Source organism: Lepidochelys kempii, chromosome 6 (genome assembly GCF_965140265.1).
Source record: "Lepidochelys kempii isolate rLepKem1 chromosome 6, rLepKem1.hap2, whole genome shotgun sequence".
Classification (NCBI taxonomy): Eukaryota; Metazoa; Chordata; order Testudines; family Cheloniidae; genus Lepidochelys; species Lepidochelys kempii.
This window is the reverse complement of record NC_133261.1, coordinates 1,338,410-1,366,179: the sequence shown is the minus strand read 5'-3', so window position 1 is coordinate 1,366,179 and position 27,770 is coordinate 1,338,410. Positions and strand designations below refer to the sequence as shown.

At 63.6% G+C, this 27,770-nt stretch overlaps 3 protein-coding genes across 9 annotated transcripts; 2 read left to right on the top strand and 1 right to left on the bottom strand.

Moving 5' to 3' along the window:
- Window positions 1-1,549: 1,549 nt before the first annotated feature.
- LOC140912297 (claudin-4-like) lies at window positions 1,550-5,035 on the top strand. Its single transcript, XM_073346511.1, has 2 exons — window positions 1,550-1,658; window positions 3,846-5,035. The coding sequence occupies exon 2, from the start codon at window positions 3,864-3,866 to the stop codon at window positions 4,503-4,505; it is 642 nt and encodes a 213-aa protein (XP_073202612.1). The 5' UTR covers window positions 1,550-1,658; window positions 3,846-3,863; the 3' UTR covers window positions 4,506-5,035.
- A 1,955-nt stretch (window positions 5,036-6,990) lies between these two features.
- On the bottom strand, window positions 6,991-9,499 carry LOC140912296 (claudin-9-like). 2 transcript variants are annotated; one of them, XM_073346509.1, is made up of 2 exons: window positions 7,995-9,499; window positions 6,991-7,952 (listed from the first exon to the last, which is right to left on the bottom strand). In XM_073346509.1, exon 1 carries the CDS (start codon window positions 8,847-8,849, stop codon window positions 8,199-8,201), a length of 651 nt encoding a protein of 216 aa, XP_073202610.1. In that variant the 5' UTR covers window positions 8,850-9,499; the 3' UTR covers window positions 6,991-7,952; window positions 7,995-8,198. The 2 variants fall into 2 exon arrangements, with proteins under 2 accessions (XP_073202610.1, XP_073202611.1); XM_073346510.1 differs by having other exon boundaries at window positions 8,036-9,499.
- LOC140912295 (uncharacterized) lies at window positions 8,617-25,374 on the top strand. 6 transcript variants are annotated; one of them, XM_073346503.1, is made up of 17 exons: window positions 8,617-9,049; window positions 16,038-16,217; window positions 19,995-20,054; window positions 20,334-20,387; window positions 20,789-20,833; window positions 21,156-21,212; window positions 21,478-21,507; window positions 22,613-22,651; window positions 22,844-22,873; window positions 23,446-23,493; window positions 23,675-23,734; window positions 23,812-23,871; window positions 24,144-24,209; window positions 24,359-24,441; window positions 24,937-24,993; window positions 25,120-25,182; window positions 25,304-25,374. In XM_073346503.1, the coding sequence occupies exons 2-15, from the start codon at window positions 16,127-16,129 to the stop codon at window positions 24,952-24,954; spliced, it is 741 nt and encodes a 246-aa protein (XP_073202604.1). In that variant the 5' UTR covers window positions 8,617-9,049; window positions 16,038-16,126; the 3' UTR covers window positions 24,955-24,993; window positions 25,120-25,182; window positions 25,304-25,374. The 6 variants fall into 6 exon arrangements, with proteins under 6 accessions (XP_073202604.1, XP_073202603.1, XP_073202608.1 ...); XM_073346502.1 differs by having other exon boundaries at window positions 8,617-9,412; XM_073346505.1 differs by lacking the exon at window positions 8,617-9,049 and adding an exon at window positions 10,136-10,497.
- Window positions 25,375-27,770: the final 2,396 nt, after the last annotated feature.

Genomic DNA, 27,770 nt, shown 5'->3' with positions numbered 1-27,770 from the left:
TTTTAAACGCAACGGGGTTGCAAAACAAAAAACAAAAACCAAAATGTTTGCTTTGAATTGGGATTTTGTACACGGTTTTGCTTCGCTTTCAGGACAGTTAAAGGAAAGTTCCAAATGGGGAAAATGGTTGCCAACGAAAACTCATATCTTTGCTGGACTGAGATTTTGAAAAAAGTTTTTCATTTTTTGCAGACAAAATGATCGGAAATTGTGACCCATCAAGTCAAACACGGGAGCTGGTTTGCTTTGATTCCGGTTGGTTTGGGATTTTTTCCAGATAAAATCACAGGCTCCTTGGAGCCAAAAGGGAGTTTTGAACAGGAACATGGAGGTGATTTTTTCCCAAGTCCCAGCTCTTTAAATGTTTGGGGATTTTTTTTTAAATAATAAACTCACAGGAACTCAAACCCAAATGACCCAGAGCCACAGATTCTCAGTTTAGGGGGGACCCCGCCCCAGATCAGCCGATGGCACCTGCAGGACCCAGGGGTGCCCCGAGTTTTCCTGCTTGAGCCAGAGCAGAGCATTCAGCAAAACCTCCCATCTCGAGGTCAAACTTGACAGTGATGGGGCATCCACCACAGCCCCTGTTATTGTAGGGTCACTGTGGGGCTAGGGAAGCTCACACCCCACCCCTGTACCCTGCCCCCCCTCCCGCCCCGATATCAATTCCCCTTCTGGCCACAGAGGGGTGCTGTTGGCTTGGGTCTCCCATAGAACACACCCTGGCTGGTACATTGACAAGAAAGGGCCAGGATCCAGGACTCCTGGGTTCCATCCCTGGCTCTGGTTGGGGTGCGGGGTCTAGTGGGTTAGAGCAGGGGGGTTGGGAGCCAGGACTCCTGGGTTCTATCCCCAGCTCTGGGAGGGGAGTGGGGTCTAGTGAGTCAGAGCGTGGGGCCTGGGAGCCAGGACTCCTGGGGTCTCTCCTCAGCGAGGGAAGGGGGGCTCTAGTGGGTTAGAGGGGGTGGGGCTGGGATACCTGGGTTCTACCCCCCTCCTGGGACGAACCACCCCCCCTTTGCTCCCTTCCCCCTTAGCTCCTGGATGAGTCCCCGCTCTGACACCCCTCTTCCCTGAGCCCCTGCTTATGGCAAAGAATGGTGCATGAAACAGGAGTGATGAAATTCACCAGAAACTGAAGTGAAACTGGCCAGTCCGTGACTCAACCTGGGGGGAAAAAGGGAAGTGAGAGAAATTACAATCCAGAACTCCTGGCTCCCAGCTCCCCTGCTCTGACCACTAGCCCCCACTCCCCTCCCAGAGCCAGGGAGAGAACCCAGGAGTCCTGGCTCCCAGGCCCCCTGCTCTGACCACTAGCCCCCACTCCCCTCCCAGAGCCGGGAAGGGAACCCAGGAGTCCGGCCTCCCCTCCCCCAAGCTGCTGGCCCAGGGCTGTGGTTAGTTTGAGCCAGTTGCAGGGAGAGGGGCTGGCTCTTTGTTTACAGGGGCGGGGGAATTATCCGGCCAGTGCTAAGTGGACTGAGTTTCACCTGGGGGTGATGTCACGGGGAGTGGGCGGCGGGGGGGAGGTCGGTATTTAACCCCCCAGGGAGGTGCCTGCCCGCTGCTTGTTGTTGCAATTTGTGGGACTGCGCCAGGGAGGCCGTGTGCTGGGGGGGAGCCAGACCTTGGCGAGAGTTACTGCGGAGAGACAGGTTAGTGAGGGTGGGGGCTGGGAGCCGGGACTCCTGGGTTCTCTCCCCAGCTCGGGGAGGGGAGGGGGGGCTAATGGGTAGAGCGGGGGGGCTGGGAGCCAGGACTCCTGGGTTCTCGGGCCGGGGGGAGTGGGGGCTAGTGGGTTGGGGGGGCTGGGAGCCAGGATTCCTGGGTTCTCCCCTTGGCCTGAAAGGGGAGTGGGGGCTAGTGCGTTGCGGGGGTAGGACTCCTATTTCATGCTCTGGTCCAGCAGTGTGTTTGTGGGACCATGGGGGAAGCAGGCGTTAGGATTCCTGGGTTCTACTCCACCTGTGTGCCCCAAGCAGTCTCCCGTGCCTCAGTTTCCCCTGCCTAAAACGACCAAATTCTTTCCCCCTACACCGGGGCTTGAGCCTGAGCTGCTGTTTGTGGCCGGGGGCACAGAGACCCGCGGGGCTGGCAATGCCCACCCCCTGCCCCCAACCAGCCCACGTGTGCGGCGCGGCTGTGGGACAAAGGGGCCGCTCTCGGGGATGGGGGACGGGGAAGGCTGGGATCGCGCTGCTCCCCTCCCCCCTCCTCCGTTTCATCTGAAACTGCCTGCCCAGCGGGGGGGGAGTTTCACAGAAACCTGCGGACAATGGGGCTGAGGTGAGAACAGGGGAGGGTCTTTGTCCCCGGGGGCTGGCCGGGCCCGAGGCGGGGGCGAGGGGGAAGGGGTGATCACTGGGCTGGGGGCGGGGGCAGGAGCTGATTTGTCTCCCCCCCACACACCTGGCTCTGGGTTTTTACCTGTTCCTGAGCCCCTGGGCTGGGGCCGGGGCCGGGGGGCCAAGGGCGGGTTGGAAAGGAGCCTTGCGAGGGGCTGGAACAAATGCAGAGAACCCAGGCGTCCTGGCTCCCACCCCCGACTCCGCTCCTTCCCCCCGCCCACCCCGGGGGCTGGGATGGAACCCAGGCGTCCGGGTGCTTGTGGAAACCCTGCTGCGGGGTCCTGGGACCCCTCACACCCCGCCCCCGTGTGGGAGCAGCACCGTGGCGGGGAGGGGGGGGGTGCCTTGCCTCCGGATTGGGCTTGTCTCTCTTGTCCCCTGGGTAGCCAGGGGCTAACCCAGCCCGCCCAGGGTGCGGCTCACCCCCGCAGCGGAGCTAACCCAGGCCCTGGGGGGGGGGGGGGTGCCAGGCCCCGGGGGGGGGCGTCCCTGGCCTGGCAGGAGTTGTGGGCCAGCTCCCCCCCTCACAGCCCGCTGAGCCAGAGGTATGCGCGGGGGCTGGGCGACTTCCTGTCGAAGCCAACTGGGGGGGTGAGAAGGGCCCAAGACGGGGCTGCCCCATCCGGGCCCATCTCTCCCCCCCACACACACGGCTGCATCTCCCCCTTGGGGTCACGTCTGAGCACTTCTCCGTCACACGCTCTACAGCTGCCAGCAGATGGGGGGGCCCCCCCAAAAGCCTTGCTCAGCCCTGAGCCTGGGGCGCAGACGCAGCTGGCCCTGGGGGGCGCTTGCCCTCCTTGGCTCTCCCTGCCCCCGCTGGGGGTGGGGGACCCCGGGCTGATGAGGCTCAGGCCGGGAGGGGGGAAGCCTGGGGTGGGATCAAGGCAGTGGGACAGCGAGATGCCCCATCCCACCCTGGGGCAGGATGGTTCCCACGGCGGGAGCCAGTTGGGTTGTAGAAGCCAAGTTTCGGAGGGAAGTTGCCACGAGTTGATGGAGGTGGGGATCCGGGCCAGGTGGTGACTCACTGAGAAATGGCCAAGGAGGGGAAGGAGAACCGGACTAGTGGCAGGCGTGGGCCGGAGATGTTCCCCTGCCCCCATTGCCACCCGCCCCCAAGCCCCCATCTTGGGGTCACTTCAGGGCAGCCGTTGTGGGAGGGGGAAATCTTGAAGGGGTGCAAGCCCCTTCCAGTGGGACATGGGGGGGCAGGTGAGGGCACTGTTGGGGGTGATCCCGCCCCAGGTGGGGGCGGGTGAGCCAAGACACCTTCAGGAGTTATGGGGGCTGCTGCCCTTCCTGGCTGGTCCAACTGAAGGTCCTTCAGTATCCACTTCACACGAGGGCCCAGCCCCAAGTCCCACTGAGGGTGAAATTGCAAAGCAGGGTCTCTTGAATGCTGTGGGGCCAGATCCCCGCAGACCTCCTGCGGGGGCCCCCCCACCGTGTTGAGTTCTTCTTACCTCCTCCCCACCCCCTCTCTCCCGGCAGGCGCCTTCCCACCCAATCATGGCTTCAGCGGGTCTCCAGATCTTGGGCATGGCGCTCTCGGTGGTGGGCTGGCTGGGCTCCATCATCTCCTGCGCCCTGCCCACGTGGAAGGTGACGGCCTTCATCGGCAACAACATCGTGACGGCGCAGACCATCTGGGAGGGGCTGTGGATGAACTGCATCGTGCAGAGCACGGGCCAGATGCAGTGCAAGGTCTACGACTCCATGTTGGCGCTGCCCCAGGACCTGCAGGCCGCCCGCGCCCTCACGGTCATCTCGGTGCTGCTGGCCCTGCTGGCCCTGCTGGCGAGCGTCGTGGGCGCCAAGTGCACCAACTGCGTGGAGGACGAGGGCGCCAAGGCGCGGCTCATGATCGTCTCCGGCGCCGTCTTCGTGGTCTCCGGCATCCTCTGCCTCATCCCCGTGTGCTGGTCGGCCAACACCATCATCCGGGACTTCTACAACCCGCTGGTGTCCGAAGCCCAGAAGCGGGAGCTGGGGGCCTCGCTCTACGTCGGCTGGGCCGCCGCGGCCCTGCTGGTTCTCGGGGGGGCTCTGCTTTGCTGCTCCTGTCCCGAGAAGAACCCCAACTACAGCGCCCGCTACACGGCCGCCGCCTCCCAGCCCCGCAGTGACTACCCCAGCAAGAACTACGTCTGAGGGGCCGCTCGGTGGGGGTGGGCAGAGGGCGGGGGGCCCCATCCCCACAGCAGGCTCCCAGGTGCGAAGCTCGCTGGGTGGGTGCTGGGACCGCGTCTGCAGCGTGGAGGGAAGACGGAAGCTAAGCTGCCAGACCCAGGGTCTCTGCCATTCCTGGTGGCTTCACCTTAGCTTCTGGGCCCCACCACGCTGCAATGGTCCTCAGCCCACACGGTCCGCCAGCATCCTGCTGCCTTCCAGCTCTTCTCCCCTCAGATGTGGGTCGTCTCACACCCCAGCCCGGCTCCTCTCCGGCCCCGTTCTCCCCTCCGAGGCCCTGCCCCCTCGGAGGGCTGATCGCTGGAAATTAGAGGGTTATCTTTGGGGGGGGGGTCAAATAGAGCACCCCAAGCCTAGTCTCTGCCTCTAGAGGAGGATGGAAGTTGGGTTGCCTAGTTTTAACCTTTGCATGTGTCCTACATAGTCCTTGGATATTTTTCATAGCATCTGCTTGTTTTTATAGATGACGAATAAAGTATCTTGAGATTTTTTGTACGTAGCAATGGCCTGTGGTGCTCCCTGGAGGGGGGGGATCTATCTGAAGCCCGCTGCAGGGACTGGTTTTTCCGCTCCCTTCACCCCCTCACCATTAGTGCTTTCAAATGCATCTCTCCATCTGCTCCAGGCCTGATCTTCTACGGCTTGTAGCTGCTGACAGGAGGGTGCTGGAGTGGAGAGAAGTGACTGGCTGATAACTGGGAAGGCCGCCCTGGGAAGTAGCGTCTCCTCCCCTTCCCCCTGCTCTGACCCACCAGACCCCACTCCCCTGCCAGAGCTGGGGATGGAACCCAGGGGTCCTGGCTCCCAGCCCCCCTGCTCTAACCCTCTGGTTCTGGGAGGGGAGGAATGAAACCCAGGAGTTGTGGCTCCTCTGTCCCCTGCTTGGGCTTTAACCTCAGGATAATGTGGCGGGCGGTTCCCCAGGCAGCGGATCAGACCAAGCCCATGCTGTTAAGGGAGGCATTGGCAGGGTCTGAATGGGCCCAGGGTGACCAGGGCTTTGCCCTCGGCTGGGTGGAAAGTGGTGGGGGGGGCGCTCTCGCCAGCTGCAGGTGGGGCCCTGTGCTGCATGGTGAGGGGGTGCTCTTTCCACAGTGTTATGCACCTGCTCTGCCCCAGAGGTGGCTGCATCTCGGCAGCAGAGAAGTGGGTTTATTTTGGGGGCGGGGAATTTGGTAGCTGTTTCCCTGCTCCATTGCAAAGCTGCCTGGAGGTGAGGAGTCCCTCCCCCGGCCCAGAGCTTTGAAGGGGGAACAGCCTGTTGGTGGGAGGGCAGCAACTCAGCGGCATGGGGTCTAGTGGTTAGAGCCCCCGCTGGGAGTGTGGTGTGGGAACAAGGGGCTTAGTATATGAGCGAACAGGCCTAGAGTTGGGGGGGGGGTCTGTGTGCCTGGCTTTCAGGCTGTGCTGACCCCTCTCCCTCCCTGCTGAACGAACCCCCCCACCCCCAGCATCGCCCCCGACCTGTGCGGGGGAGAGGATGGGAGATGTCTCTCCTGGTGCTAGCCGCCCCCAGCTCCAGGGAAGGTTCAGCTGGCACAGGAATGTGCTGGTACCCATCCAGCTGGGGGGGAGAGGCCGGGCGGGCTGGGATCCAGGGAAACAGCAGCGCCAAAATGCCGGCCCGGGGTGGGGTGGGGCAGAGCCAGTGGCCCCCCACAGGGGCAAGGCCCTGAGTCCCATCGCTGGAGCCAGCTAGTCCCCTGCCCCAGGGCTAGTCACAGCCTGTGCCCCCCACAGGGGCAAGGCCCTGAGTCCCATTGCTGGAGCCAGCTAGTCCCCTGCCCCAGGGCTGGTCAAAGCCAGCGCCCCCCAGAGGGGCAAGGTCACATGTCCTGTCCCTTGCCAAAGGGCTGGTCAGAGCCAGCGCCCCCGCAAGGGGAAAGGCCCCTTGTCCCATCCCCTGAGCCAGCTAGTCCCCTGCCCTGGGGTGGGGCAGAGCCCCCTGGAGGGGAAAGGCCCCATGTCCAGCCAGGTGGGGTTGGGTGAAGCTGAGGGGAATTCTGGGAAGGCTTTTCATTCCCCTGCTAGTGCAGGAGGGGGAGATGGGCTGGCAACCCCCCAATCTCATGATGGGAAGGGGGATGGACAAAGATTGGGGAGAGGAGGGACATACAGCACCCACCATTCAACCCCTAAAGCCATACCCTGCCCCCCTCCCACATACCTGAGCACTTCCCTCTCTCTGGGGGGGCCCTGGTTGCTAGCATTCTCCTCCCACAAGCCACACCCCCACTATGCTTGCCCCAATTTACCCCCTCATAAACCACACCCCCATTCTCTTTCCTATAAGCCTCCCTCCCTCCCGCAATTTACCCTACCTTCATAAACCATGCACCCAATCTATTTCCTCCCATCAGCTGTGTCCCCACCTTTTCCTTCCCCATTCATACCGCAACTCAGCCTCCCCCCCACACCCCAAAATGAGAAGCAGGAGGCGTGGGCGGAGTGTCCTAGGCTGGTTCTTTTATCCCCATAACATCCTCAGAAACATGGGCCGAGCCCCCTCCCTAGAGAGGTCAGGAAATGGGGGTTCAGCGTCCTCAAAGAACCACACCCAGGGATCATAAGACCCACTCCCTGTGAACCCCTCAAATCCCACTCAGTGATGACTGAATAAGCCCTGGATCTATCCCCAGTGAGGGGTGAGACCTCCAAAATCTTGGAGCCCCTGGATTTGGATAGAGGGGCCCCTTAGGCTGGGGGTTCCAGGTGGTCCCCGTGTTCAGGGGGTGGTTTAGCAGGTCTCAGTCCAGGGAGCTGGGACAATTATTAACCTTCGAGCAAACAAAGCCAGGGTGAGGTCCAGCCGGACTCCATGGGGTCAGGGCTCCCTGGCTGAGCCCCCTCAATCTCTCCCAACGCCCCCATCTGTTCATTCGCTGGGGATCGGCCGCTTATTCCTTCCTTCCTTGGCACAGTGTCTTTCCCGTCCCTCCTTGGTCCATTAGCCCTTTGTTCATTCCTTCACTGGCGGAGCCGTTCGCGCCTTTCCTCTGTGGTTTCAACCTTCCTTCTGTTTGGTCCCCCACGTGTCTGCTCTCTGCCCCCACCCCGTCTTTTATTTAATTCGTTCCCTCCTTCCTTCCTCACTTTTTCATTTTTCCATCCATTGTCTCATCCACTCACTCCTTCCCGCATCCATTCGCTCGCTTCGTTGCTCCTCCCTTCACTCATTTGCCCGCTCGTTCATTTGTTCGCACCCTCATCTGTCCCTTCAGCAGTGCTTTTGTTCACTCGTTTTTTCCTCTACTCCTTATCCATCAGTCCTTGTTCATCCACCCACTTGTCCATTTCTTCGTTCCCTCATTCATCTCCTCCCACATTCATTCTCTCCCTCCTTCACTTGTTTATTCATTCCATCAGCCACTAGCTCATTCCCTCATTCATCCATTCACCTCTTCACACCTTCATCCATTCACTCCCTCATTCATCCATTCCTCTTCACACCTTCATCCATTCACTCCCTCATTCACTTCATCTCTTCACACCTTCATCCATTCACTCCCTCATTCACTTCACCTCTTCACACCTTCATCCATTCACTCTCTTGTTCATTCGCTCGTTCTCTCACTCTTCACACATTCATCCATCCATTCGTTCATCTGTTCACCCACGTGCTCATCCATCCATCCATCCCCTCCTCTGCTCCCCTCACACATAGTCCCTCTTGTCCACCCCGCTGCCCACCCCGGACCTCGCAGCCGCCATGTACCCGACCCGGGGTGGGTATCTCTCGGAGCGGGGCGGGCAGGAGCAGCAAAGCAGAGCCCCCCCGAGAACCAGCAGGGCCGCAGCGGCCCACCCCACATAGAGCGCTGCCCCCAGCTCCCGCTTCAGGGCTTCGGACACCAGCGGGTTGTAGAAGTCCCGGATGATGGTGTTGGCCGACCAGCACACGGGGATGAGGCAGAGGATGCCGGAGACCACGAAGACGGCGCCGGAGACGATCATGAGCCGCGCCTTGGCGCCCTCGTCCTCCACGCAGTTGGTGCACTTGGCGCCCACGACGCTCGCCAGCAGGGCCAGCAGGGCCAGCAGCACCGAGATGATCGTGAGGGCGCGGGCGGCCTGCAGGTCCTGGGGCAGCGCCAACATGGAGTCGTAGACCTTGCACTGCATCTGGCCCGTGCTCTGCACGATGCAGTTCATCCACAGCCCCTCCCAGATGGTCTGCGCCGTCACGATGTTGTTGCCGATGAAGGCCGTCACCTTCCACGTGGGCAGGGCGCAGGAGATGATGGAGCCCAGCCAGCCGAAGATGCATAGCCCCATGCCCAAGATCTCCAGCCCTGCAGAAGCCATTGCTGGAGGAGGAGGAAGCCAAGGGGAGCGAAGCAGGGATCTTAGTGGGGACGCGAGGGCGTCTGAGCAGAGAGAAACCCAGGAAATAATTCTGTGTGGGGATCGGCTGGAGACACCAGGGCAAGGAAGGTCGTAGTGGAGAGAGAAGGCCAGAAGACAGTTCTTTGTGGGATCAGCTGGGGACAGGATCCCTATGCGAGGTGCGTGAATGTGAGATCCAGATAGTCCCCTCTGACGGATATGGCTCTGGGAGACGGATCCCGATGGAACCAGCCAGGGAGACGTGTGTGAGAGACGGACCCTAAAGGAACCAGCCAGGGAGACGCGTCTGGGAGAGGGATCCTGGTGGAACTAGAGAGAGGTGTCTGAGAGGCGGATCCCGATGGAACCACCGGGGAGACGCGTCCGGGAGACGGCTCTCGATGGAACCAGCCAGGGAGATGCGTGTGAGAGACGGATCCTAAAGGAACCAGCCGGGCAGACGCATCCAGGGGACAGATTCTGATGGAAGCGTCTGGGGAGACACGTCCGGGAGAAGGATCCTGATGAGAATGGCTGGGGAGGCAGGTCCAGGTGTCTCTCTCCAAAGCACTTCCACCCCGGAGAGGCCAAGCCTCTTCTTTTTCACCAGGGCTCGCTCTCCCAGCCGTCAGCACCTCTCGCTGGGGGAGGCGGGGTGGGGGTGGGTATATGAGGCCTCCACAGGTGAGTGGGCGGGACGGGGGAGGCGTGGGAGGGCACTGGGCTCTCTATGGCGACCAGGGCCCTGGTGAATGAACAATCATGTTGTTAGCTTGTGCCTGGGCACCGCCCGCCCCCAGGCTGGAGGGGGAGGAGGTGGGCTCTGGAGGGGGCGAATCACCAGCGTCTTGTTCCTCCAGGCCATGGGAAAACAGATTATAATAAACACACGCCTGGCTGCAGCAGGCTCCCCCTTCCGAAGGCTGCTGCGGGGGGGCTGGCTGCCTGTGTGGCAGGGCAGCTGGGGACCGGTGACACTCCCTGCAGCACCCCGCGCCCCCTAGCCCCACGCTGGGGCCCTGGGGTCAGGGGGAAGGCCGGCTAACGGGATTCCTGTGTCCCTTTAGCAACCGGTCAGGTCCCTGGGCTGATAAGGGGGGAGCTGAGCACACACGGCTCAGACCTGCGGATAAGAAATTAACCACCGAGCAAACAGACTCCAGACAGGGGGCCAGGGGGACACGGACTGGCTGGCTCTGGGGGGTGGGGAATGGGACATGGGACCTCTCCCCTCTGGGGGGCGCTGGCTCCCATCCAGCCCCAAGGCAGGGACTGGCTGGCTCAGGGGGGCAAGGAATGGGACACAGGACCTCTCCCCTCCAGGGGGTGCTGGCTCCAATCCAGCCCCCAGGACTGGCTGGCTCAGGGGGTAACTTGAAACCGCCAAACCCAGGCATGGGGGGGAAGGGAAACCACCACCAGTGGCTGCTTTTCTAGGTCGTTGCTATGTGTGACCATGGCCCAGGCCGATCCAGCGGGGAGATAGGAGCCCGTTGCCAGGGGAACAGTTGGCTGGGAGACGGGGGTGGGGGGCACCTGGGAACAGAGCAGTCACTGAGCCCAATCTGGAGCTCCGGGCTCTCACCTGGTATCAGGTATCCCACCGCCTCCCCCAGCACACCCGCAGGTACGCAGCACTGCCACCAGGTGGCCACTAGGGGGAACGGCATCCAATGGGGCCCTCAGCTATCCCAGCCCAAGGCCCGACCCACAGCGTGCTGCTGCCCCTCACTGCCGGCCCACAGCCCCCTGCTATCGGTGCCCTGGGACCCCCCAGCTCTGCCAGTGCCCCTCAATCTTGACCCACAGCCCCCCCGCTAGCCCAGCCCTGCCCCCCAGCTCTGCCGGTGCCCCTCACTCCCGACCTGCAGCCCCCTGCTAGCCCATCTCTGTGGGTCGCTGGCATTGTGCATATCTCCAAAGTTATGCAGGAATCCTGAGGCCTCCCATCTACCTGGGGGGCAGGGCGGCAGGAGCCACCCGTTAATAGGCCCAAACCTCTGAGGACAGGCGCTGGAAGTCGGGAGTGGGGGCACCGGCGGGGCGGGGGCCAGAGCTGGGCTAGCAGGGGCTAGAGGTCGGGAGTGAGGGGCACCGGCAGAGCTGGGGGGGCAGGGCTGGGCTAGCAGGGGCTAGCTATAGGTCGGGAGTGAGGGGCACCGGCAGAGCTGGGGGCCCAGGGCTGGCCTGGCAGGGGGATGTGGGTCGGGAGTGAGGGGCACGGGCAGGGCTGGGGGGACAGGGCTGGGCTAGCGGGGGGCTGCAGGTCGGGAGTGAGGGGTACCGGCAGAGCTGGGGGGCAGGGCTGGGCTAGCGGGGGGGGGCTGCGGGTCAGGAGTGAGGGGTACCGGCAGAGCTGGGGGGCAGGGCTGGGCTAGCGGGGGGGGCTGTGGGTCGGGAGTGAGGGGCACTGGCAGAGCTGCGGGGGCAGGGCTGGGCTAGCGGGGGGGCTGCGGGTCGGGAGTGAGGGGCACCGGCAGGGTTGGGGGGCAGGGCTGGGCTAGCGGGGGGGCTGCGAGTTGGGAGTCAGGGGCACCGGCAGAGCTGGGGGGCCAGAGCTGGGCTAGCGGGGGGGCTGCGGGTCAGGAGTGAGGGGCACCAGCAGGGGTGGGGGGCAGGGCTGGGCTAGCGGGGGGCTGCGGGTCGTGAGTGAGGGGCACCGGCAGAGCTTAGGGGGCAGGGCTGGGCTAGCAGGGGCTATAGGTCAGGAGTGAGGGGCACCGGAAGAGCTGGGGGCCCAGGGCTGGCCTGGCAGGGGGATGCAGGTCAGGAGTGAGGGGCACGGGCAGGGCTGGGGGGACAGGGCTGGGCTAGCGGGGGGCTGCAGGTCGGGAGTGAGGGGTACCGGCAGAGCTGGGGGGCAGGGCTGGGCTAGCGGGGGGGGGCTGCGGGTCAGGAGTGAGGGGTACCGGCAGAGCTGGGGGGCAGGGCTGGGCTAGCGGGGGGGGCTGTGGGTCGGGAGTGAGGGGCACTGGCAGAGCTGCGGGGGCAGGGCTGGGCTAGCGGGGGGGCTGCGGGTCGGGAGTGAGGGGCACCGGCAGGGTTGGGGGGCAGGGCTGGGCTAGCGGGGGGGCTGCGAGTTGGGAGTCAGGGGCACCGGCAGAGCTGGGGGGCCAGAGCTGGGCTAGCGGGGGGGCTGCGGGTCAGGAGTGAGGGGCACCAGCAGGGGTGGGGGGCAGGGCTGGGCTAGCGGGGGGCTGCGGGTCGTGAGTGAGGGGCACCGGCAGAGCTTAGGGGGCAGGGCTGGGCTAGCAGGGGCTATAGGTCAGGAGTGAGGGGCACCGGAAGAGCTGGGGGCCCAGGGCTGGCCTGGCAGGGGGATGCAGGTCAGGAGTGAGGGGCACCGGCAGGGCTGGGGGGGTAGGGCTGGGCTAGTGGGGGGCTGCAGGTTGGGAGTGAGGGGCCCGGCAGAGCTGGGGGGGCAGGGCTGGGCTAGCGGGGGGGCTGCGGGTCAGGTGTGAGGGGCACCGGCAGAGCTGGGGGCCCAGGACTGGCCTGGCAGGGGGATGCAGGTCGGGAGTGAGGGGCCCGGCAGAGCTGGGGGGGCAGGGCTGGGGTAGCGGGGGAGCTGCGGGTCAGGTGTGAGGGGCCCGGCAGAGCTGGGGGGGCACGGCTGGGCTAGCGAGGGGGCTGCGGGTCGGGAGTGATGGGCCCGGCAGGGTTGGGGGGCAGGGCTGGCCTAGCGGGGGGCTGCGGGTCGGGAGAGAGGGGCCCGGCAGGGCTGGGGGGGCAGGGCTGGGCTAGCGGGGGGGCTGCGGGTCAGGAGTGAGGGGCCCGGCAGGGCTGGGGGGGCAGGGCTGGGCTAGCGGGGGGGCTGCGGGTCAGAAGTGAGGGGCACAGGCAGGGTTAGGGGGCAGGGCTGGGCTAGCGGGGGGGCTGCGGGTCGGGAGTGAGGGGCCCGGCAGGGTTAGGGCGCAGGGCTGGGCTAGCGGGGGGGCTGCGGGTCGGGAGTGAGGGGCACCGGCAGGGTTGGGGGGCAGGACTGGGCTAGCGGGGGCTGCGGGTCGGGAGTGAGGGGCACCGGCAGGGTTGGGGGGCAGGGCTGGGCTAGCGGGGGGGCTGCGAGTTGGGAGTCAGGGGCACCGGCAGAGCTGGGGGGCCAGAGCTGGGCTAGCGGGGGGGCTGCGGGTCAGGAGTGAGGGGCACCAGCAGGGGTGGGGGGCAGGGCTGGGCTAGCGGGGGGCTGCGGGTCGTGAGTGAGGGGCACCGGCAGAGCTTAGGGGGCAGGGCTGGGCTAGCAGGGGCTATAGGTCAGGAGTGAGGGGCACCGGAAGAGCTGGGGGCCCAGGACTGGCCTGGCAGGGGGATGCAGGTCAGGAGTGAGGGGCACCGGCAGGGCTGGGGGGGTAGGGCTGGGCTAGTGGGGGGCTGCAGGTTGGGAGTGAGGGGCCCGGCAGAGCTGGGGGGGCAGGGCTGGGCTAGCGGGGGGGCTGCGGGTCAGGTGTGAGGGGCACCGGCAGAGCTGGGGGCCCAGGACTGGCCTGGCAGGGGGATGCAGGTCAGGAGTGAGGGGCACCGGCAGGGCTGGGGGGGTAGGGCTGGGCTAGTGGGGGGCTGCAGGTTGGGAGTGAGGGGCCCGGCAGAGCTGGGGGGGCAGGGCTGGGCTAGCGGGGGGGCTGCGGGTCAGGTGTGAGGGGCACCGGCAGAGCTGGGGGCCCAGGACTGGCCTGGCAGGGGGATGCAGGTCGGGAGTGAGGGGCCCGGCAGAGCTGGGGGGGCAGGGCTGGGGTAGCGGGGGAGCTGCGGGTCAGGTGTGAGGGGCCCGGCAGAGCTGGGGGGGCACGGCTGGGCTAGCGAGGGGGCTGCGGGTCGGGAGTGAGGGGCCCGGCAGGGCTGGGGGGCAGGGCTGGCCTAGCGGGGGGCTGCGGGTCGGGAGAGAGGGGCCCGGCAGGGCTGGGGGGGCAGGGCTGGGCTAGCGGGGGGGCTGCGGGTCGGGAGTGAGGGGCCCGGCAGGGCTGGGGGGGCAGGGCTGGGCTAGCGGGGGGGCTGCGGGTCAGGAGTGAGGGGCACAGGCAGGGTTAGGGGGCAGGGCTGGGCTAGCGGGGGGGCTGCGGGTCGGGAGTGGGGGGCCCGGCAGGGCTGGGGGCAGGGCTGGGTTAGCGGGGGGCTGCGGGTCGGGAGTGAGGGGCCTGGCAGGGCTGGGGGTCAGGGCTGGGCTAGCGGGGGGCTGCGGGTCGGGAGTGAGGGGCCCGGCAGGGTTGGGGGTCAGGGCTGGGCTAGCGGGGGGCTGCGGGTCGGGAGTGAGGGGCCCGGCAGGGCTGGGGGGCAGGGCTGGGCTAGCGGGGGGCTGCGGGTCGGGAGTGAGGGGCCCGGCAGGGTTGGGGGTCAGGGCTGGGCTAGCGGGGGGCTGCGGGTCGGGAGTGAGGGGCCCGGCAGGGTTGGGGGGCAGGGCTGGGCTAGCGGGGGGCTGCGGGTCGGGAGTGAGGGGCCCGGCAGGGTTGGGGGTCAGGGCTGGGCTAGCGGGGGGCTGCGGGTCGGGAGTGGGGGGCCCGGCAGGGCTGGGGGGCAGGGCTGGGCTAGCGGGGGGCTGCGGGTCGGGAGTGGGGGGCCCGGCAGGGTTAGGGGGCAGGGCTGGGCTAGCGGGGGGCTGCGGGTCGGGAGTGGGGGGCCCGGCAGGGCTGCGTTCTGTTCCTTTGGTGTCTGGCGCCCTCTCCTGGCCATTCCCGTGCAGTGCGCAGACTGGTTGGGCCGATAGGAGGGGTGGGGGACAGGCTCCGTGTGCCTGAGGGAGTCTCCTCGGCTGTTAGCAGTGCAGGGCCCATGACACACAGCAGGGAGCAGAGTTCCCCCCCCAAACACACATGTCCATCATCCAACCCCACCCCCCTCACAGCACAGGTCGCTGGGACACAGAAATACACGGGACGCCCCAATGCCGCCTGACTCGGGAGCAGGGAGGGGCGGCCAGTGAGGAGGGAGCCCTGTATGCAGGGGATTCAATGACCCTACCCGCAGCCCCCTGCTAGCCCAGCCCTGGGCTCCCCCGATCCCCAGCTCTCCCGGTGCCCCACACTCCCAACTCGCAGCCCCTGCTCGCCCAGGCCTGCCCCCTCTACCCGCACTGAATAAGGGACTGGCATCCCCTTTTTCCCCTGCCCCCCCCCCGCCTGGGACTCCTCTTTAACTACCCCTGGCCCACCCTGCAAGAGCCACCCATGTCATGTTTGGCCGCTCCGGCCCACGTGAACCCTTTCACCGCTTGTGTGGGGCAGACACGCTGTGACATGGAGCAAAGGAGGGGGGTTTCTGTGTGGGGAGCCAGTGGAACTACCTGCTACAAGATCATCCAAGATTCAGGGGGAACAGAAAAGAAGGATCCAAACTCTCCTGTACCCTGACGTCCAAGTAATAAAGGGAGGGAGGATACTGGGCCCATTGGTGTGAACGGGGCTGGGGGGGCAGGCACATGGGTCCCCCACAACACTGGATCTTACATTCTCAACCGCCCTCCTCTCCCCTACCCCCAGCTGGGGATAAAGCCTTGGGAGGTGATAAATTGTCCTTGGGATCCGCAAAGCCAGGGACAGCAGAGCCGGCCCCCTCTCCCTTTTCCCCCCTGCAGTGGAAATTCGGCTGTGGATCCTGGACCCCGAAGGGGCAGTTATCGTGCCTGGCCTGGGGAGAGTCCCGGGGAGATGCAGGGGGAGGGGCATACATCTAGCAGCCAACAGCGGGAGGGAAGTGGGAGCTGGTGGGTTAGAGCAGGGGGGGCTGGGAGCCAGGACTCCTGGGTTCTGTCCCCAGCTCTGGGAGGGAAGTGGGAGCTGGTGGGTTAGAGCAGGGGGGGCTGGGAGCCAGGACTCCTGGGTTCTGTCCCCAGCTCTGGGAGGGAAGTGGGAGCTGGTGGGTTAGAGCAGGAGGGGCTGGGAGCCAGGACTCCTGGGTTCTGTCCCCAGCTCTGGGAGGGAAGTGGGAGCTGGTGGGTTAGAGCAGGGGGGGCTGGGAGCCAGGACTCCTGGGTTCTGTCCCCAGCTCTGGGAGGGAAGTGGGAGCTGGTGGGTTAGAGCAGGGGGGGCTGGGAGCCAGGACTCCTGGGTTCTAGCCCAGCTCTGGGAGGGAAGTGGGAGCCGGTGGGATAGCGCAAGCGGCTGTGGCTGTCTCTCTCTCGCCCCCCCCCCTTTGCACCCCTCAATGTTTCCATCTACCCCTCTCCGTGTATCTCCGCAGGGATTAGGATTAGCTGATGCTGGGATTAGACCCAGGAGCAGGCCAGGAGTGGATAAGCCAGCCCAGGTTGCTAGCCCGCCAGCAGCGCCATGAGGCAGGACCCACACCCTGGCGGCAGAACAGCGCCCCCCACAGCTGCAACAACACCCAAACCCTTCCTGCAGTCTAGCCTGGACCTCGGTGAGCCCTTCCGTCTCTCCTTTTCTTCCCATCCCAGAGTCAGCCAAGGCCCCTGGCAGGAGAACAAAGGGGCTTGGAGATGTTCCCGTCACGCTTCCAGCCCCGATTCCTCCTCTGACTTGTCCCCCCGCCACCCTCAAGCAAACGGCTGGGCGGCTTTGTCCCCCAAGGGCCAGTCATGGAGCCAGGAGATGGGGAAATTTACTGCACCAAGCCAAGAACCACCCAAAGTCAATATCACAAGGCTGGGCTCAGAGCTGCGGAGGGGCCGAAATCAGCCGGGAGATCTTAACCCGTTGGGGGGCTGTGGGTCGGGCGTGAGGGGCACTGGCAGAGCTGGGGGGGCAGGGCTGGGCTAGCAGGGGCTGCGGTTCGGGAGTGAGGGGAACCGGCAGAGCTTGGGGGGAGCCCAGCCCTTGGCAGGACAGCCAGACAGGCAGGACGAGGGGCGGCCAGGACTCTGTTGCCAGACAGGGCGCGGTGGTGGAGCCGCCAGCCAAGGGACATTTCCTCTCCCTTCAGCATACTGGGCCCCCCTGCGAAGGTTCCTGAATCCCGGATGGGCCCGATCCGGGAATCCGAGGGCCCAATCCGTCCTTCCAGACAGAAGGGATGTGGGAACGGGATAGATCAGGACTCCTGGGTTCTCAGGGAGGGGAATGGGGTCTGGTGGGCTAGTCCAGGAAGGGCTGGGAGCCAGGACTCCTGGGTTCTCTCCAGCTGCCACTCCCCGTATCCTCACAGTGTAAAATACTACAGGGCAGTGTTTAAAAGGAAGGCCTGTGAGTTATGGGGCAGGGGGTCACTTGGGGTCACCCCCCTTTGGGCTCCCCCCTCACAGATAGCCGGAGAGGCTGATGGGAAAGGCAAATAGTGGCTCGGTGGGGAGAATTTGGCAGGGGGCTGTGATGTCTGGGGCAGGGGTTCAGTTGGGGAATAGGAAGAAGGGGGTCAGGGGGCAGACAGGAGGAATGTGTCAGGAGAAGGAAGGAAAAAGAGAGCAGTGTGATAAGAGGGTGGGGGCAGACCTGGGAGTCAGGACTCCTGGGTTCTCTCCCCAGCTCTGGGAGGGGACTGCTGTGGTCTAGTGGGTTAGAGCAGTGGGGCTGGGAGCCAGGACTCCTGGGTCCCTCAGTCTCAGTCTCTTCCCCTCATCCCCAGCTCCCGGGGTCAGGGAAGTGCTCCAGAGTCAGTTTCCAGCCTTTGCATGCTGATGGCAGGACAGCGCCCCTGGGCTCTGCCGTGCCGGGTGGGGAGAGTGGGGGACAGCTGGGCCTGGGGGAGTGGGGCATTCGTCCCCTTGCCCAGGGAGGAAGCCACTGCTTTCTCAGTCCCGCCTTCCCCTGCCCCATGTGACATTCCCTGACAGTGCCAGCATTTGTCCTCCCTGCATCTGACCCACCCCCAATCCCCCACCCCACAGAGGTAGGGAATGGATCATGCAACCGAAATGTGCCGGGGCAGGGTGAGAGCCCCAAAGATCTACACAGCAGGCACCGTGCCGCCAGGGGTCCCTACCCCATATCCCAGCCTGGTGCTAGGGGGTACCCCCAGGAGTCCCGGCCCCATATCTCAGTCTGGTGCTAGGGGGCGCCATACTATACATAGTCCCTTCAGCAGGGGGCAGTGCAGCTCACATACACACCAATTCTCTCCCTGCCCCTTCCATTTCCCATCTCTGACTTCCATCCTAACAGAGGTCCCCCCATAGGGCAGGATCTGGGGGTCAGTCCTCCCCCCCCCGACACATGATCCCCCATGCCTCCAGACTCCTCAGACACAGCTGGGTCGGACTCATTGCTGAGCTGGCTGGAGGGCTGTTTGCCGACCGCAGGGATCGGTGTTTTACCAGCCGGGCCAGGGGCCCAGCGTTTACCTTGGACAGTGACAACAGACAGAGCAAATTACCCTGCGGCTTTATGGCTTACTCAGCGGGGCGCGTGCCGGGTTAGCTTCCAGCACGGCAGCCAGCTGCCAGGGCACTGCTGGGAGGAAGCACACAGCATGGGAGGCCCTTAAAAATTCTGTATAGCAAGAGGCTGAGGCTAGCCCAGCCCTGAGCTCCTCTGCCAGCTTTGCCGGTGCCCCTCACTCCCCGACTCGCAGCCCCCTGCTAGCCCAGCCCTGACCCCCCACCAGCCCTGCCAGTGCCCCTCACTCCTGACCCGCAGCCCCCTACTAGTCCAGCCCTGGGCTCCCCACAGCTCTGCCGGTGCCCCTCACTCCCGATCCGCAGCCCCCTGATAGCCCACCCTTGCGTCCCCCCCAGCTCTGCTGGTACCCCTCGCTCCCGACCCACAATTACATAATCATACACCTGGTTTTGACAAGCTGCAGTGAACAAGATTTGTGTGTCTATGCGGGGGTGTCCCTGCCACCTCCTGCTTGAGGGGTTGACCCCTGCTCCGTGGGCGCACATAGCTGTGTTGTGTGACTGTTTGCAACTGTGTGCCTGCCTGTGGGATATGAGTGTGGGTTAGTGTATCGGTGTATGGCGTGTGCACAATGTGGGGTGTATGCAGCAGTGTGTGTTGGGGTGTGTGTCTGTGTGGGTGGATAAGTGTGAGTTTCTGTGGATCAGTGTGTGTCTCCGGCATGTATCAGTGTATGTGTGGGGGTATCAATGTGTGTGTCTGGATGGGTGTCTATCAGTGTGTGTGGAACAGGGTGTGGGGGGGGAGCAGTATGTGTGCCTATGGGGGTGTATATGTGTGTGTGGATCAGGGTGTGTTTCAAGGTGTGTCTCTATCAGGGTAACAGTGTGAACATCTGTATATGTGTGAATATCAGTGTGTGTTTCATTGCGAGCGTATCACTGATTGTGTGTGTGTATCACTGCGAGCAACAGAGTGTGTCTACTGGTGTGCGGGTCTATCACACACACTCCCTTGCCCCCTCCTGGCAAGTGGGTCATTGGGGGCGGGGCCAGGGGTAGAACCGTTCCCTGGGGGGGCGGGGCCATGGGTATATAGGGGGCTCACGGCTTGAGGGGGAGCTCACATCGCCATGGGGCTGGGGACCCTGTACGCTGGGCTGCTTTTGCTGCTGTGCCTGGCCAGGGGCAGCCTGCAGGGGGGTGAGCAGGGCAGGGGGGCTGGGACTGGGGTTTGCGGGGCTGGGCTGGGACAGGATAGTGGTGGGGGCCAGGGCTGCCTCATATGATTGCACTGCCCCTGTGGGGTGCTGCAGGTGCTGGGGGGCAGAGGGGACAGCTCTGCTGTTTGTGGGGGTGTGTGGGGGGGGACCTAACTCCTGGCAGAGAGGAGAGAAACTGAGAAGGGATTCAATTAAGGGGTAGTTTAGGTTGATTCCCCTCCCAGAGCCGGGATAGAACCCAGGAGTCCTGGCTTCCAGCCCCCCCTGCTCTAACCCACTAGACCCCACTCCCCTCCCAGAGCTGAGGAGAGAACCCAGGAGTCCTGGATTGGTTCACAAAATCCCAGTTCAAGTGCCACCAGCCACCCTTGTCCACGCCCACCCATGGGGCTGGGAGCCAGGACTCCTGGGTTCTACCCACTGCTTTGGAGTTGCCCCCAACCCCCCCTTTCATGGGTCCCTGCCCCAAAGCACCCCCATCCTCAGTGCCCCCCTCTGCCAGGGACACCAACTCTCCAGCCCATTCTTGCAGGGACCCTCAGCCCACAGTCCTCTCATATCTCCCAGGAACCCCAGTCCCTTGGTGTCCCCTGATCACCCTGCCCCCCCAGCGCTTCTCTGGAGATACCCCATCTCTGACAGCTCCCCTATGACCCCCCCCCGCCCCGTACTCCCTCCCAGGAGTGAAACCGCAGGCAAACGGAGCCCTAAGGCGTCTCTACCTCCCATCGCTGATCCGGGGTAAGTGGCACCCCAGCCGGGAACAGGGGGAGCTGTTCCTGAGTGGGCAGACTGGCTTGGAGAGACAGGGAGAGGGAAGGGGTGTGTGCGAGGCTGGACGAAGGATGCAGAGGGGGGCTGGAGGAAAGGAGGCAGGGCTGCCCAGGGAGGGGTCCCTGGCTGGATGACTGGCTGAGCTGGACCCAGCATTCTCAGGGGAGGGGGGATGGTCTCCCAGCAGGAGAGCAGGCTGGGGGGATTCAGGGGGCTGGCTCACTCCATGTGCTATATGGGTTGCAGGTGTAGGGGGATTTCACCCTGGAGCTGGGCTGGGACCAGCTGGAGCCAAGGCAGGTTGGTGACAACCAGCCCCTACCCCTGACTCCACTTCCCTCCCAGAGCTGGGATAGAACCCAGGAGTCCTGGCTCCCAGCCAACCTCTGCTCTGACCCACTAGTCCCCACTCCCCTCCCAGAGCTGTGGATAAACCCCAGGAGTCCTGGCTCCCAGCCCTGCCTGCTTTAACCTACCACTCCCCTCCCTGAGCAATGGATAGATCCCAGGAGTCCTGGCTCCCAGCCCCGCCTGCTTTAACCCACCAACCCCCAATGCCCTCCCTGAGTCATGGATAGAACCCAGGAGTCCTGGCTCCCAGCCCCGCCTGCTCTGACCCACTAGATCCAACTTCCCTGTAGCGAACTGTGATGGTGCATTTGCTGCATTCTTCAATCCTAGTGTCTGCTCCTTCTTTCCAGGACCACACACCGGCTATGGACCCCAAGGACTGCAGCCGGGACCAGGTGAGCCCTGGGAGTGTGGTTGGGGCGGGGAATGAGAGGCTAGGGGTGGAAGTTGCTGGGTGGTTTGGGTGCTGCCCATGGTGCTCGTGACGTCTGGTCTCAGCTCCTTCCCAAACTGTGCTGGCCGGGAGCAGGGACAGTTGGGTGGTGGGATTCCAGAAGACGTGTCCTCCAGCCATGAGACTCCACACCTCAGATCTGTGCCGCCCAGGGCAGAGACCTGGCCAGCTCTGTCTGAGAAGGACTGTTCCCCCGGCAGAGATGGAGCCCATCTCGTCCGCTGCGCCTCCCAGCTAATCCCTTTCCTCTCTGTTCCCGGCAGGAGCTCCGAACGGCTTTGGAGTGGCAACAGGTGTACGGGTGAAGCCAGGAAAAGCAGGTGAGTGGGGATCAGCTGCCCCACTGAGGGCAAAGGCTCCTTTCTCTGCCCACCTTGGCAGGGTGAATCCCTGACTCGCCAGCCACAGAAATACTGGAGTCCTCTCTGGGGAGTGTGGCGCTAAAGGAGAATCCCTGTTAGCTCGGAGCACTATAGGGCACCTGCCACACACACAGAGTCCCGATCCCCTCCAGTAGTGGGCAGCGCTGTGCACTCTCCCACAAACACATCTGGCTCTAACCCCTCTCTCCTTCTTTCTGCACAGGCTATGGGGTCCCTGCTGGTTATGGTGCAGGTAGGAGCGCCCCCATCTCCCCATGCAGTCCTCACCGCCCCGAGTCCCAAACCTGAGTGACAAAGGGTGGGGGTTCTGGTGTGGGGGAGACCTCACGACTCTCTCCCACCAGCTGATCAGAATCCAAAGCATGGCGATTTGGTGCAGGCTGGACGCAGGGGTCACGGCTTTCCCCGCAGAGCTGGGGGAGACTGCTCCCTTGTGCGATCTCACGACTAGAGACATCCCAGGGCACTGCAGATGGGGGGAATCTTGTCCGCCCCCAGCCTGCCCCCATCTGGCTGTTGGCGAGGGGACGTCCATAGTGAGCCTCGAGTATGGAAGGGGAAACTGAGGCACGGGGCTGGGGCTTGGCAAGGGATAGAACCAGGAGTCCTGACATCCAGGACTGCTGAGCCCTGCGCAGACACAAACAGCTGCGCAGGGCACCACACAGCAGTGACAGGGCTGAGTCAAGCCTCTGCCTCCCACATACCCCCACCTGCCCTGCCCCACACACCTCCTGCCCACTCCGGGCTGGGGGCTGCCTCCGGGGCACGGTGTGCAGCGCCATCTTCCTGAGTGGCTCGGACACCCCCACGCCCGCGCACAGACCCACCGGGACGTACTCTGCTCACAGCGCCCGCCACTCGGGAGTTTAAAGTACAACCACGCCTTGTTCAAAATAGCGCATGGTGCACTCCCCTCGGGCCGAGCCAGCTGGGGACTATAACTCCCAGGATGCTCTGTGGGACAGGGTCACGTGCTGCTGCTGCGGGATGGAGAGCGTGGGGCTGGATTCGGAGCCTGAGGGCTGGTCGGGAGAGCGGGGCGCGGGTACAACATCCGTGTCCGCAGCCCAGCTGCCAGCCACAAAAATGGGCAGTGGGTATCCATGGTGCTACCCCTCTGCTAAACCACTAGAACCTACTCCTGTCCCGGAAGCATGGGAGAGAACCCAGGAGTCCGGGCTCCCAGCCCCCCTGCTCCAACCCACCAGCCCCCACTCCCCTCCCAGAGCCAAGCATGGAACCCAGGAGCCCTGGCTCCCAGCCTCTCCTGCTCTAACCATTTGACCCCACTCCTCTCCCAGCATCCTCATAGATTCCCATTATCCTTTTTCCAGGATTAGGTGGTTATCCCCAGGGTGCAAAACAAAAGCCAGGTGAGTATAAACAGAGTGGCTGTGGGTCAGGATTGAGGGACATCGGCAGAGCTGTGGGGGCAGGGCTGGGCTAGCAGGGGCTGTGGGTCAGGATTGAGGGACACCAGCAGAGCTGTGGGGGCAGGGCTGGGATAGCAGGCAGCTGTGGGTCAGGATTGAGAGCACCCCCTGTGCCCTGTGTGTCTATTTCAGGGTACTTCCATGCTGCGCTGCCCCTGGGAGGTGAGTCAGACCCCACTGCCCCTTATATTCCCATACCCACTCTACCCCTCCAACTGCCCCTTCTCAGGAAGGTCAGTGCCTGGCCCTCCACTACACCCCCCGCACCCTGACCCCTCTGCTTTTCCTCCCCAACAGGCCTTGGGGTGGGTGGCAAAGCCCCCAAAGCAGGGAATCCCTCCCATGCACCCCCCATCTGTGTCCCCTGCGATGTCTCCATCCCTCTTTATGTGCGCCCCATGCTGTGTCCTCTTCCCCATCCCCCACCACCTTTCTTCACCTTCTCGCTGGAGATCCCAGAGCTCACACCAATGACACCTTGAGGAGAGCCCAGCTGGCCATGTCCCTTCCAGCTCCCTGGGGGGAGAAGGGCTCATTGGGCTGCAGGGGGGGGGCCCTGAAGGGTTGAAAGCCCTCCCTGCACAGGTGCCAACCCCCTGCTAACCATCCCCCACCATTACTCTATCCCTGATTCCCCCCCCGATGATCCCACCCCCCAGGGCCAGAGCCCACACTGTGGAAGCCAGATTCTTCAGGATCTGGGTTGGTCTCATTCTGGGTTCTCCTCCCCGCAGGTTTTGGGGCAGGACCCAGAGCCGGCAGCTACCCCACAGCTCAACAAGGTAAGGGGCATAAGCTAAGCACAGCGTCCCCTGCAGGGAGAGGCCGGGGCTGGAATAGGGCAGAGCTCCCCCACAGCCAGCGTCCTGCCCCACTCCCCACAGCACTCCCTGCTGGCAGAGGCCCGGGCTGGTGCAATGCACCCCAATTTGTGGGCTGATCTGGATTTTCTTTGCTCCGTAGGATATGCCGGAGTAGGTGGTGGGTACCTAGTCAATGGAGCACAGCCTGGATACGGGAATGGTAAGGGGACCCCAAATTATACTTAATTCCCCCACACACCTAGGCTGAGCGAGTCTGATCTCCCATCTCTCTTCTAGGCTATGGTGGAGGAGGGAACAGTCACCCTGGGGCCGGACTCCAGTCAGGATACGGCAACGGTGTGTGCAATGACAAGAGGGATGGGAGTGAGGGGCACCGGCAGAGCTGGGGGGTAGGGCTGGGCTGGCAGGGAGCTGCGGGTCGGGAGTGAGGGGCACCGGCAGAGCTGGGAGGGGAGCCCAGGGCTGGGCTGGCAGGGGCTGCGGGTCAGGAGTGAGGGGCACTGGCAGAGCTGGTGGGTGGGGGACCACAGGGCTGGGCTAGCAGGGGCTGTGGGTCGGGAGTGAGGGGCACTGGCCAAGCTAACTGCCTTATTTTATCCCATCCCCAGGTGCCCAGGCCGCATACCTAGGGCGTTTCGCTGGCCCTGGCAGAGATCTCTCAGCTGCTAAATTTGGTGAGCCCTTCTGACCGCAGGGCTCTGGGGGATAGGAAATGGGACGCGGTGCCTTTGCTCCAATCCAGCCCCAGTGTGGGGAACTGGCTGGCTCAAGGGGGACACAAAGGGGAATTATCCCCCATCCTGACACCCTGTCTATGTTGCAGGCCCGGGCCAGCTCCCATACAATGGGCAGCCCCAACAGGCCATGCCCACCGGTCTGAGGGAGACTATGGCGGTGGGAAATACGGTAGGTGTGGGTAGGGGCTCTGGGCTCATATGGGTGGTGGAATTTATCCAGAGGGTTGTTACAGAGGGGACTGTAGGGGGCAGTCACCCCCCAAGGCGTTTATTTGGGGCACAGCGGTCTGTGCTAGGCCGCCCAATATCTTAGCCCCCCTGCACCCTGCGCAGAGATGTGGGGCAGGGGGCTGGGATGCCCCCCGCTAACCTTGCTTTGCCTAAAATAACCTTGCCCCCCGCTCCGACAGGAGACCCCAGGCATTTCCCCTATGGCCTGCAGCGCCCCGGGCAGGGTGCAGACAGGAAGCCGTGTGAGTGCTGCAGCCCCATTGTGATATCTACTCCCGTCCCTGCCCGCACTGGATGAGGGCCACCCGGCCGCCAGGATCCCAGCGTCCCAGGAAAAGCTCCCTGGGGTCCCAGCACACTCCCCTTCCCAGCCCTTGGTGGGATCTCCCGCTCCCCTGCTGATCTCCCACCACCACCGTGTTTCCTCCTCCAGGTGGCGCAGGGCAGCTGATGTATGGGGCACAACCGGCTGGGCTCAGTGCCCTGGATGGTAAGAAATGGAGAGGGGCTGCCCAGAGAGGTCCCCGCTCTCCTCCCGCGTCTGGACACACGGGTGCCCATTCCCAGGGGCTCAAAGCCCCTTCCCTTTGCTAATTTCCTCCTCCCACCGCTGCAGGCAACGGGAACGGACGGGGCTATGCGAACGGAGGGGACCTGCAGGCTAACGGACTGGCTGCTGGTAAGAGTCCCCCACACATAGCATCTGCTCCTGGGACTGGAGTAGCGGGAGCTCCCCCCACAGCCAGCGCTCCTGCCCCACTCCCCTCAGTGCCCCATGCTAACTCTTGTCTCTGTTGCAGGGGGATACGGGCCACACACAGTAGGGCAAGCTCCCGGGGGCTATGGACTAACCCAGCAGCATACGGTAGGAGTGTGTGGGGGCGAGATTTCACATTGTAACCTATTGTCTAGTGATGCAACCGAAACTGCTCTTGCGTGTGTGTCCTATGCCCTCTAGTGCTGTCCTCAGAGAGTGATTCTCCTTTGGGTAGCAGAGACCGGGACGGCCTGTGACTGGTTCTCATCTGCTCTCATCCCCTTTTAGGAGGCAAGGAGGCCAAGTATGGCCTGAACAGCTTTCTGGGGAATGGATACAGAGGTAAGAATTGGGGAAGGCATGTGTATCAGTGGGGTGTGAATCTCGGAGATGGGGGAGAGGTGTGAATCTTGGAGGGGGTTTTCTGGGGGGAGGGCATAGGCTAGAGGAGCCAAATCTCTGCAGTTTGGCTAAGGAAGTGGCTGCAAAAGTCACAGCAGTGTGAACTTCAGGGGGGTTATTTTGGGGAAGGGGGTCATGCAGCAAGTAAGATATATGATGATATGTCCCAGGCAGAATCCATGCCCTGTTTTCTAATGGAGGTGGGAGGCAGGGGCTATGGGAGGGAATGGCCGTCTACCACTGTGTGTGGCTGTCCCTTATAGATGCACCAGCCTCCACTCACCCTTGGAGATGTGCTGCTCTCTTGAAGCTCTGACCCCATGACTCTCTTTATTCCAGGTCGCTGCCTTCCCGGGAAGTGCTGAATGCCAGACCTTCACCTGAGGAACTCCAGGCCACAGGATGGCATGAGCCTGCCGCTTCTGGTGCTAAAAAAAACAAAGAATTTCTCCTGATCTAAATTATCATCTCTTTCTCTTTTTTTTCCCCACTTTATTTTTAATGGCTAGAGATCTGTCTTTTTAAAGGAAAAACAAATGGTGACTGTCAATTTAACTTGGTTTTTCAAAAGTGAGGCTGTGACGTATCTGGTCACCCTAGTCAGGTGTCACCAGAAAGCAAGTGTGAAAAATCAGGACAGGGATGGGGGTAATTGGCACCTGTATAAGAAAAAGCCCCAATTATCGGGACTGTCCCTATAAAACCGAGACATCTGGTCACCCTACCCCTGACTTCCCTGCCTCTTTGGTCTTGGCCAGTGAGGTGAGAGGGATTTTAAGGATAGGTCAGTACAGGAATATGGGATGCACAGAGGGGGGTGACTGAATTGTTAACTCCCCTTCACTGGATAGGCAGAGAATACTCGTTTGTATCCGGAGAGTGGGGTGTGGGAGTGTTTGTAATAAAGGTCCCCCACAAAGCTGAAGTCTCCAGATCTTTGTATGCTGTATCCTGGGGGCAGTTCACACCTCTCCCAGCAATCGGCTCCGGCTCTCGGAAGACTCAGGCAGACGTTGGTTCTCCTCCAGTCGCGTTTTGAAGCTTTTCTTTGACATCATAGCGGCTGGAGTCTTCATTTAAAAGAAAAAAAAATTAAAGCTGAGTCTCTGGGGAACAACGGGGGGGGGGGGGGGGCCTGTCCAGGCAACCATGGCTAGTCCTACCTACCCCAGACAAGGGGTATTTTCTCTGGGGTATTTAACACATGGGAGGGATCCTCCACCCTGAACGAAATGTGGGGCCTTGGTTTTCAGCCCCCCCACATGCAAACCACTCATGCGGCTTGTCTCCCCACTCCCCAGGCTGCTGGCTTGCCCAGTGGGGGGGCGGGGGGAGGGGACTGGATATGGGACACCCTGGGGTCATGCACTGGGGAGCTTCTGGATCTCCCCCCACCACCCAAGGGTGGGGGCGAGGGTCGTTATTGGGGCTGCCCCCGTACATGGGGGGGCTGTTTGAGGCGGGGGAGGGGAACTGCTATCCCTGGAGGTGGGGGGGGCTGTCCCTGTGGAGGGCTGGGGGTTTCCAGGGGGGGCGTTGTCCCCTGTGGGGGGTGGCTGGGGCTGGGGAGGCTGAGGGGTGGGGGTTTGGTGGCAGAGGGGGCTGCCACAGGGGGGGGGCTGTCCCTCAGGGGGGCTGGGGGTTTCTGGGGGGGTGTTGTCCCCTGTGGGGTGGGGCTGGGGAGGCTGTGGGGTGGGGGCTGGGCGGCAGAGGGGGCTGCCATGGGGCGGGGGGGCTGCGCCTGAGGGGGGCTGGGGGTTTCCGGGGGGGGGTGCTGTCCCCTGTGGGGTGGGGCTGGGGAGGCTGTGGGGTGGGGGCTGGGCGGCAGAGGGGGCTGCCATGGGGCGGGGGGGCTGCGCCTGAGGGGGGCTGGGGGTTTCCGGGGGGGGGTGCTGTCCCCTGTGGGGTGGGGCTGGGGAGGCTGTGGGGTGGGGGCTGGGCGGCAGAGGGGGCTGCCATGGGGCGGGGGGGCTGCGCCTGAGGGGGGCTGGGGTTTCCGGGGGGGTGCTGTCCCCTGTGGGGTGGGGCTGGGGAGGCTGTGGAGTGGGGGCTGGGCGGCAGAGGGGGCTGCCATGGGGCGGGGGGGCTGCGACTCTGAGATAGCGCGT